At 39.1% G+C, this 11,142-nt stretch overlaps 3 protein-coding genes across 5 annotated transcripts in view; all 3 read left to right on the forward strand.

The window, feature by feature from the left end:
• The window catches only part of ect2l (epithelial cell transforming 2 like), a 161,813-nt gene extending 160,358 nt beyond the window's left edge, over positions 1–1,455 (forward strand). For all 3 annotated transcript variants that reach the window (XM_088074771.1, XM_088074772.1, XM_042512911.2), the window contains one exon: positions 1,276–1,455. The gene's annotated coding sequence lies outside the window, so the exon portion shown is untranslated. The remainder of the gene's footprint in view (positions 1–1,275) is intronic.
• The window catches only part of LOC121962962 (uncharacterized), a 46,054-nt gene extending 44,599 nt beyond the window's left edge, over positions 1–1,455 (forward strand). Inside the window, exon 12 of the mRNA XM_042513309.2 lies at positions 1,276–1,455. The gene's annotated coding sequence lies outside the window, so the exon portion shown is untranslated. The remainder of the gene's footprint in view (positions 1–1,275) is intronic.
• LOC121962905 (uncharacterized) lies at positions 1,316–10,939 on the forward strand. Its single transcript, XM_042513227.2, has 3 exons — positions 1,316–1,455; positions 4,733–5,027; positions 6,799–10,939. The coding sequence occupies exons 2-3, from the start codon at positions 4,736–4,738 to the stop codon at positions 8,748–8,750; spliced, it is 2,244 nt and encodes a 747-aa protein (XP_042369161.1). The 5' UTR covers positions 1,316–1,455; positions 4,733–4,735; the 3' UTR covers positions 8,751–10,939.
• The last annotated feature ends 203 nt before the right edge of the window (positions 10,940–11,142 follow it).

Below are 11,142 nucleotides of genomic sequence, written 5' to 3' on the forward strand. Positions count from 1 at the left end.
ATATTCATTTCTTCTTTCATCAAGTTATTTTTTTAAACTACATCAGTCCCAGTTATAAATATCAAATATTTATTCATTTTCAGGATTTTAACCCTTGTTATGTTATTTTTTAGCAGAAGCGCAGGATATGTTCACCAGTATGGGTGGCAACAAAAGGGAGTGTTTTTAATAAGAGTTTGGGACTTGTCCAGTGTTATTTGTAGCAACAAAAGCTAGTATTTTTTCGTGACAATACTGGATATTTACAGCTGTTTTTAGCAACCAAACGATGTATTTTAAGACAAAGCATGATGTTTTCTTAACCGTACCCTTTGGAGCATTAATCTAAGCAAATATTAAACCACAGCATTGTCATGACATAAAATTGAAAATTGAAACATATTCGCTACATGTGCAACATAAAGCATTTCTGCTTTCATGTGACAAAAAATCATCTTCATTTTCAGTTGAGGTGAAACAGGACGAATAAAAAAATAGCTTTATAGTGTATCATATAAGACAGTATATGTTAGAATACCAATATTTTTCTGCTGCTGTGGTGATGAAATTGATGAACAGTGAAACAGATCAGAGGTCAGTTACAGAGTGTTCAGACTCACAGGTGGACAGTGTCCGCAGGCTCTGTCCATGGTGCTGGATCTATACATTGTTTATGGCATCTTTTACTGTGAGAGTCCACTAAGTTCAGCAGGCTCAGTGTGATGGACAAAAACTGTAAATATAAAATGATCATTAAGTCCTTTATATATATATATATATATATATATATATATATATATATATATATATATCTTGTATTTACTGTATGAATACACATTTGTGTGGTTATACTGAATGTTGTAATTGTAAAGAAAAATCCCATGAGAATGAGATGCTCCTTTATATATTCCGCTCATTTTTGTACATTTTTACATCCCCACTCACACTTTAATCTTTTTTTATTTTATTTTATTTTTTAAAAAGCCAGGCAAGTTAAACATTATAGCTTGCAATTTCTTAATTCCTTTACAAAGCCCGGGATAAAATGCTTTATGTCGATGCCTTGCTGCTAGAGGGGCTGCAAAGATACAGTTTTATAACTTTACCATTCTGTTACATTTATTTTTAATACCTCCGTCCCCACATTCCTCAGGAAAGAGGTGTGTCTCAGCATTACTGTATCAAGGCCAAAATATGTCTACCAGGTGGAGATGGCAGCTTAGTGTTAAAAACCCCAGGCCTCTGCGAAAGGTCGCCACCTGACATTCATCGAAGCTGACATTCATATTTTCACAGGGCCCAGCAGGGCTGCAGCTAACACCTGGCTGGATCCCTCGCATGGCCGCCGTCCCACTCATGCCTTGGAGGAGCGACAGAAAAAGCGACCTGAAGTGAGGGGAAGCAGAGGAGCGGACGAAGGAGGCGCAGGCCAGCGGGAGCGACGACCTTCAGTTTGAGAGGAGGAAAAATCTGAAAGTAAGAGAGTTTATTGTTTTGCAATGTGGAGCTTGTGATTGTCAGGGACCATGAAATATTAAAGATTGAACATTTGTGATGATTCCTACTATTTGGTAGGAAATGGATTTGAAACCAGAAACATGTGTCACCTGAGTTTATGGAGATAATTTTATGAGCAGCAGCATGTTGTACAACAGTACAACCTTTTTCCCTAAGGCAGCCCTTTTTTATCATTGAGTAAACTGACAGCCCTTGACAAAGTAACATATTGCATAGAAATTTTAGATAAAATCCAATCAATAACAACAACAGTGCGTTGTTCTGCTGATGAACTCTACAATTAACCTATATAGTGAACACAACATTTGCATGAAGTTTGTGCAAAACAAGCGGTTGAGATGAATTCTGAGCAGATTATTTCCTGTTAATATGTCATCCGAGATGAGTTTTTCCTGACGTTTAAGGTACTATTCTATTTTTTTTATTTTATTTTTTTTACAATAATAGATACTTTTAAGCGTTTTTTTTTTTTTTTTGGCAAATTTATTGTTTTTTTCTCTCTGATCTGATGCTTGGCCATTGTTCTCTAAGTTCTTTGGTTGTTTTAACTGTGAACTTTTGTAATGCAGGTCGAGGCCGTGCAGAGATTGAAGGCTCCGTGAATATAGATTGTGTTCAGGTGTTCACTCTGCTCTTATCCAGTGAGATTTTTTCCACTTTATGTCAGTAGTTTTCGTCACAGAAAGGCACGTTGTGTATTCGGGTCAAAAGGTTTTCTTATATCATTAAAATCAAGAAAGCCTCACAAGACCCCATGAACCTTTAGTGACCCCTAGTGACCCCCAGGTTGGGAACCGATGCTGCACTGACTTCAGTGGAAGTTTGGGATATTTTTAGTATAAGTATAATACAATTATTGTTTTTCAGGTAAAAAATTTTGATTTATTTATTTATTTCAAATTACAAAAGTACACTAAATATTACATTCATACGTACAGTTTATTATGTTAATTGATTATTGCAGACATAGTTAGAAATTAGGAATACTGAGGTCATGAGTCTTTATTCCCATCCACCAGACAACCAAAGTAGCCAAAATTTTGAGTATTGAAAAAATACACGTTTTCTTTTTAAGTAAACTGCATCTCCCCACAATATGATGTAAATGTTTGCATTTTGCAGCCATTTTTTCACAATAAGTCTTAATCAGCCCGATTCCCAGATGCCCCCCTCAGTAGTTAGAAAATGTGTGTTGTGTTGTTTATATGGTCTCTGTTTTCCCTGTGTTTTTTATTCTCATTATTTTTTTTACTTTATTTTTCCCAGTGTTGTTTTTATAGTTTTTTTGGGGGTTGTCAGCAGGTGGGGTCAGCTGTTATTTTTAAGTAACAGAGGAATTCAATTTTGATCAAATTCAAGACATTTAAACCATAATGTAAATCATAAAAAGCATGAATTTTCATGCTGGAAGCAAGATATTTCACCAAAAGGTAGGAAATGATGTGTTGGATGCTCTGGATTAGGACATGTGTGCAAAAAATATTATACAGTAGACATATTCCGTCTGACAGTACTTAGCTTGCTTTTTTAAATAATTACCCAGAAAAATGTGTCTTATTTCCAAATACTTTGATCCCGTTGGTACAGTTTCAGGAATACCATGGCGGAGGAACACATACATTCGCCCATCACTGTTTGTTTTCACACTGTGCTCTTGGCAGCACGAAGCTCATCTCTTTAGCACAGACATGTTTAAAGGATTAGGGATTATATTCAAGACTGACCACTTCCCCTGTGGGGCCTCATAATTACGATATATGTTTTAGCTGCATGCGCTGTGTGTAATTCGCCTCAAGGATATGAGACTCTGAAGCTTTTACACAGTGTGTTTGAATAGATGTGTAAACAAGAGAAAGGAAGGATGAGAGGGCTTTTGTTTCTTTTTTCTGGTGTGACCACAATGGGTTTTCATTCTCGACTCAGCTGTAAGGTCGAAGAGCACAGCCTGCTGGTCGTACATGGAGAGTGCTGTTTTAAATTTGTACAGTGGTGGTGTCAGCAGCTTATCACAGACTTCAAGAGTTTTTCCCAAACTAGATTATTACCTTGAGTGACTTCCAATAACCATGTAGAGTCAGAATAAAAAATACTTTATTTATCCCCGTGGGGAATTGTTACAGTCACTCAGTAAGTAAGTGTGAAAACATAAATGTAAAATACCATAAAAGATAATCTGCTCAGTATGTGAACATTTAAATTATAATAGGGTAATGTGTTGAGTGTGTAAAATGTAAAACTATATAACTGTGCCGAATTCTACAATGCAGTGTATCAAACAGCATGTAAGTCAAAACAGAATAACATAAATATGTGTGGAAAAAGCTACAATAACAACAATATGTACAGGGAGACTAGAAATACGAATATATACAAAATGTACAATTTGTAAAATGTTGAATATGGTCTAGATTCAAGAGTTACAGTGTGTTGCACATTTGAGTTATCGCATAGAGGAATGTTGTGGTTGAAACTGAAACATTGCCCAAAGTATTGCAGTGAATACAGTGAAATATTGCACGTTTAAAAACATTGCAGTATTTATTTTTTCATTTGGTATGATTTCAAATATGTGATGATAAGAATTATAAATATAGTTTTCTGGACATTATTTCCTTTTTGGATAATACCTATGATCACCCCACTGCTAATCTTAAAATTTCGTTGTACCCTTTTATTTATTTATTTATTTTATTTCAATTTCTTTCTTAAAAAGAAATCAAACCAAATTCTACAGTTTAAATGCTTGTGAGAGGTGTCTTAGTGCAACACAAGGAAATGGATGTCTATCCAGAGTCTAAAGGGTTAAGATTATTTTCTTGTCTTTTAGTGTTCTACCTTTGTGTGTGTGTGTGTGTGTGTGTGTGCGTGCGCGCACGTGCGTGCGTGCGTGCGTGCGCGTGCATGCATGCACGCGTGCACTTATTTTAAGGTGATTTTCTTGCAACATTTTACCAATTTCTTGTTCATTTTTGGATAATGTCTTGTGAAGCTGCTCAGGTTTCAGGGGGTTTATGTGATTTGAGGCACTTGAGGGAGAAGGTAACCCAGATGAGGTGATGTTGTTGTCATCAAGGTAATGTTTGTTTGCTTTTATTACATTTTGGGAAAAAATTGATTAAATGTCACACTGTGGTGTTAAATCATCAATTAGGTTACACAGTATTTTCTTTTCTTTCAGTGAGCTCAGATTGCAAAAAGACCCATCTCCATACTTTACTTATTCTCTTCATCGCAGAAAATGGCGTCCGTCCCCCTGCACTCTTTCTGTCGACTCATCGCAGTCTTCCAGCTGTGTTTATTACACCCAGCCCACGGCGGGGCGTATTATGGACACAAACAGCCGCCTCAGCAGCACCAGCCCTTGCCACAGTACAACGATGGCTTTCCTCAGCAGCAGTTTTTGGGGAACGAGATGCCACACCTGCCTTACGGCAAAGAGGGGCCGTTACTGCCTCAGTACGGAAAAGAGTTTCCTCAGCTGCCTCTGCAAATGGGCAAAGAGAGGCTACCGACTGAAGGAAAAGGCAAAGGTGAGCTAAACTAGTTAGTGGAGAACCAGTAAAATATATACATACATTATATCAGTATATATATCAGTTTTCAGATGAAGTAGAAAAAGAGACTCGATAGCTCAATTTACAAACTCTTTCCAAGAGGAAACTCGTCTTAAAAGTGTCTTCAGATCACATTAATCTGTTTTGTTTTACAAACATTGGGCTTCATGCAGCAATATTTTCTTAAACATCTCTTTTTTTCTCTTAATATCCTGGCAAGAGGAAATAGAAGAGAACTCAAACAATGCTTCATCATAAGTAACCTTTTGGCATAGATAACACCCCCAATGTGCCGTGTCCAAATGCTCTGGCACATGCACAAGAATTGGAGAGATGCCACCGAAAAAGGTTGTAAGAAGAAGAACTTCTGCAATCATGAAGTTAAACTTAAAGTAAATAATACATTTATTTATGGCCACCCTTCAGGATCCTCAAGGTCACGTTACAGAAACAACAATAACCCTAACCCTAACATATCATAAAAGTTATACATATGTCATCAGACATAAGTCGAAAAATAAACAGTAAAAAGTTAAATATATATATATATATATATATATAAGTCCTGCATTTAAAATATTATTTAAGTAAAAGTATGTGAGTACAATCAGATAACTTTATGCTTCTTTATACTTTATTATCACATATTAAAAGTAAACATGCTCATGCATAAAATTTTCAACAAATTTACTAAGTTAAAATAATTAAAATAGCTAAAAGGAAAAGCAGCAAGTCCTTATACATATATATATACAAGATGATGATGATGATGATGATGATGATGATGATGATGATATGCCTGTATTTTCTTAAATGTTCTTCAAATGTAGAACTTGTTTTTCCTGGCACTGAGCAAAAATGTGTCGTCTGTGAAAACGAGACGTTTTTCTCTTATGTCGGTAAGCGTGCTCTCCACCAGTCATAAAATGTTTTCTTACTTAAGAGAAGGGCAAAAATACTAACAAAATAAGAACAAATTGTGGATGTGTGTATTTATAACTTTACCCTTGTCGCCTTAAAGCTTAAACAATGAACTGAAATAATTCATCAGTATCACCATGATCACAAACATCTGACATTTTCTTAAATATTTTGTTAAAAAATTCAGTGGTCTTGATGTGCCAGCACAAATTTGATATCAGAGAAATTAATATCCAGTCATATTATATAATGTGTTTGTATTGAACTACAAAATCGTTGCTTCAAGAAACCCAAATAATCAGAATATGCATCGGGAATTTTAACACAGAGCATATTTAAAGCCACAAGTAAAGGGACTGGTACCCGACCTTTATTGCTCATTGTGCCCCCACGGGACCCGCTGGCTCCTTTATACTTGTTGTATGGAAATGTCCAGGGGTTGTTGATTTTTGGGGGGAAGGTTATAAATACCATTGCACAACAAACTGGGTTGCAGCTACCAATGGAGCCTGCTGTCCGTCTTTTAAATGATGATTTCCACCCGTGCCTGATGGACAGAACATGCAGACTGTGGCAGGTCTACCTGGACATGTAGTACCTGGAACTATCATCAGTGAGTCAATAATGCACGTCCAAACACAATCTCAATGGAGACAAATTTGATTGCTCCTATGCCGGTTGGTGGACGGGATAGGGGGATTTGGGTTCAGGGGCTCGTTGGGTTGAAAAGTGAGATGTAATCAGCAATCAGTTGTCTCTGTTTATTTGTTTATGTTGAAATAAAAAATAAATGGTAAAAAAAAAAAATGTTTCCTCTTGTTTTCAGGACAAACATTCCCCAGAGGGGCTAAAGGTCCACCTCCCTCTGGTCCTGGTGGAGAAGGTCTAAGAGAAGGACCACAAGGAATTCAGGGTCCACCAGGACCAACAGGGCCACCGGGACCACAAGGCCCTGCTGGGCTACCAGGCCAGGGAATGCCAGGGTTACCAGGAAAGCCAGGGCCTCCTGGGCCTCAAGGCTACCCAGGAATTGGAAAACCTGGCATGCCAGGATTGCCAGGAAAACCTGGAGGACCTGGATTACCAGGACTAAAAGGTGACCTTGGTCCAAGTGGTGGTGAAGGACCAACTGGACTTCCTGGGCCTGCAGGGCTTCCAGGTCCCCCTGGACTCCCAGGGATTTCAAAACCAGGAGGTCAGGGGTTTCCAGGCCAGCTGGGTGCACCAGGAGAGCCTGGCCAAAAAGGTCAACCAGGACTTCCTGGTCCTCAAGGCCCCAAGGGAGACAAAGGACTTGGTCAACCTGGTTTGCAAGGTTTGAAAGGACCTAGTGGACCACCAGGTCCACCTGGAAATGTGGGCAACCCTGGGATTGGCAAACCTGGCTTGAATGGTCTCCCTGGACAACCCGGGGTGCCAGGAAAACCCGGTCCTCCTGGAGGGCCAGGAATGGCAGGGCCAGCTGGTGAAAGAGGCCAACCAGGGCCTCCAGGCATGCCAGGAATTGGAAAACCGGGAAAAGATGGTTCCAGGGGTCAACCAGGGCTTCCTGGAGGGAAAGGGGAATCAGGCCCTCCTGGTTTACCAGGGGGCCCAGGATTGCCAGGTTATGGTAAACCAGGATTTCCAGGACCTAAGGGTCACAAGGGACATGCTGGTCTTCCTGGACCTCCAGGTCTAAAAGGTGATAAAGGTCATGGAGGTCTTCCAGGAGTTATTGGTCCAACTGGTCCTAGTGGTATTCCAGGCCCCCCAGGACCAATAGGGCCTCCAGGTAGTCTCGGCTTTCCAGGGCAAAAAGGAGAGGATGGTGTTGTGGGTCAAAAAGGATATCCAGGATCGAAGGGCGATTTAGGGCCTCCGGGTCTTCCGGGACAGCCAGGTTTGTCAGGTGGGGCTGGACAACCAGGACAAAGAGGTTTTCAAGGTCCCACTGGCCCTAAAGGAGAACCTGGAAGTCGGGGTTTACCTGGTGCCCCAGGTGCTGCAGGGTTAACTGGACCAAGAGGAGAGGTGGGACAGCCTGGGGAGCAAGGCTTTCAGGGGCCACAAGGCATCCCAGGTATTATAGGACCAGGGGGGCCACTTGGACCTCCTGGGCTGCCAGGGCCAAAAGGCGAAACAGGCCTGCCGGGTAAACCTGGATATCCTGGTGAAGGAAAGCCAGGATCCCCCGGTCATATTGGTCCTCAAGGTAGCACTGGACCAAGTGGCCCCGCTGGACTTCCAGGGCAACCAGGACCACCCGGACCCCCCGGCCCTCCAGGATTACCTGCTGCGTCTCCTGACCTTGGACAGATCCTCCCGGTGACCGGCCCCTACCCCGGCCAACAAGGCTACAAGAAGCCGAAGAACGGTGGCGACATCAGTGGCAGTGCGGTGGAGATGCCCGCATTCACGGCGAAGCTCACGAATCCGTTCCCCCCTGTCGGCTCTCCAGTCATCTTCGACAAACTCCTGCACAACGGCAACCAGGACTACAACCCCCAGACTGGAATTTTCACCTGCTCCGTACCAGGGGTGTACTACTTTGCATACCACGTCCACTGCAAAGGGGGCAACGTGTGGGTGGCACTGATGAAGAACAATGAGCCAGTCATGTACACGTACGACGAATACAAAAAGGGCTTGCTGGATCAGGCATCGGGGAGCGCCGTGCTCCCGTTACGTCAAGGAGACAGCGTGCACATACAGCTGCCATCTGACCAGGCTGCGGGACTTTATGCCGGTCAATACGTCCATTCCACATTTTCTGGATACTTATTGTACCCAATGTAAGAAATATGTACAAACAAAGGCAACAGTCATGACACATTGGGCCTCATGCAGCAACGTTCTCTTTAATTTCTCTTTTTTTTTTTTTCTTGATTAAAGAGAACATATGAAGAGAAGTCAGCTCCAGATGCACCAAACATTTTTAACCATCCCAATTTGCTCTTAACCAGGTGTGCTCGATGATAAATCCCACTTGATCAGAAGTCACTTGGTCACTGGTAACAGTGAGCCCCTTAACACTGCACACAGCGTGCAAAGATTCTGGAGAGACGGCACCAAAAGAGGTTGTAAGAGGAAGTTCAGTAGTCGTGAAGTTGACCTACTGCTAAATAAGTTATTGTAATTTCAGAGAAATGTACTGAAGTATTTAAAGTATGCGTGCAAAAAGGTATACATTTGATCGATCTGATTTGATCCAAAAAATTAAAAATAAAAGCAGCAAGTCCTCCTACATATAGTATATATCAGAAGCTGGAACCATGAAATGTTTTTTTAATACTTTATTTATAGAGATTATTCAGTTTATCAGATGAGACATTTACATGAGATACAATCTCAAAGTTCAAAGATGAAAGGAAATGTAAAGGACACGAAATGCATTTTTTTAACGTGAAAAATTACGTACAGTTATAAAAGTAGATGCAAATTAATTTTCTAAAAATTAACTAATTGTTTTAGCTGCACAAAAATTTGTAAGGTAGTTTTCTAGTAATAGTGGAGTAAAAAGTAAAATATTTCCCTCTGAAGTTTAGTGGAGTAGAAGAGGAAAGTGGCATGAGATGTAAATACTCAAGGAAAGTAGAACTTCCTCAGATTTGAACTTCAGTACAGAACTTGTGTAATATACTTATTAACATTCCAGCTCATTCTGTTAGTCATAAAATTTAATAACCCAGTCATTGTAAATACTCTAAAACGTTATCTAAAATTGATTAAATTAAATTGATGCATTTTTAAAATGTTCCTCAAATGTAAAGCTTTTTTTTTTTTGCACTGGGCAACAGTTTGCGGACTGTGAAAATGAGACGTTTTCCTCTTATTTTGGTCAGAGTGATTTCAACCAGTCGTAAAATTTTCTCTTACCTAAGAGAAGAGCAAAAAGAACATCCCAAAAAACAGAGGGTACGAACAAAAAACTAAAATAAAGTCCAGGATATGAGCAAAAATAAGAATAAGGCCGCTCATAAATTGTTTCTTGCATGAGGCCCAGTGATGGTATTTTTTGCCATATTTATGGTAAAACTACTGCAGTCTCTAAGGTATAACGGAGGTCAAATGAAATGTCTACCGAATATTTCAGTCGTCATAACTCTCGTATGTTTACATTGCGCATTTACTCTTATATCCATCCACATACAATATATCGGTGTTTGTGTCATGGCTGGATTAATTCCTGGAACAATGAGGCTTTACGTTGCAGAATTGTATTCACTCATGTTTTGCTTTACAGTTATTTACTGTATACTGGGCACATAACAACATATTGGTTTCATTGTCATTTAATCATAGATATCAGTACATAATGTTGGGTTATGTGGCGTCGTCATACAGCTAAGTTATTGTTAGTCTTTTTATGTTATTTTGAAAATGCAGCTTTTTAATGAAACAAAATCTTAACACTAATTTTACACATTTATCTGACATTAAAAGTTAGTATTTCAAATTCATTCCATATCACCGTCCACAACAGAACAGTTTTGACCACAATTTGGCAGGAGAAGTATTATTCCATTATTTGCTTTCAACCATTTGATGTCATGATTTTGTCTTGGTTGTAAGAGACATTAATTCTTTAAAAAGGGTTTTGTCAGTTTGTCAGTATTCTCTGTAATTTATTTGTTTGACTACTGATTATTTGGGATTGTGTTAATTTCTTTGTGTTGACGGCAAATGACGGAATTCATTCCAAAATGCAGGAGGTACATGTTTCGTGGCAAAACATAACACAAATATTAAAAAAAAAACGTTTTTACACTCATACCCATTCATGCCAACATGCTTCGGTTTTGTTTTTGTAGTTTATTTCTTCAAACTGTAGATGTGACATTTTGGAATGAAATTCATTAAACTTTTCTTTGTTCCTTGTTCCTTTATTTTGGACAACAGTGCACAGCATTAAATGGAAAACGGTGCCTAAAGTATGTGAATTTTGTTGCTTTGATTGATATTGGTTTAATAAAGAAATAAAAACATTTTTTTTATTTTTATTACTGTAATATCTGCATACAAGAGACATTGTAATGTCTTGTGAGATTACTGATTGCCTTCTTTCCACGTTTTTAGTTGAGCCAATTTGTTTAGGTTTCAAATTATTAGTACGTATTAAACATCTTTTTTTAAGTACATGTATTAATAATCTGAATTTGCAAAAGTACTAACACTTACTTTACTTAAA

The sequence above is a fragment of the Plectropomus leopardus genome, chromosome 24 (genome assembly GCF_026936395.1).
Source record: "Plectropomus leopardus strain MGB_pleo_1.0 chromosome 24, ASM2693639v1, whole genome shotgun sequence".
Taxonomy (NCBI): Eukaryota; Metazoa; Chordata; class Actinopteri; order Perciformes; family Serranidae; genus Plectropomus; species Plectropomus leopardus.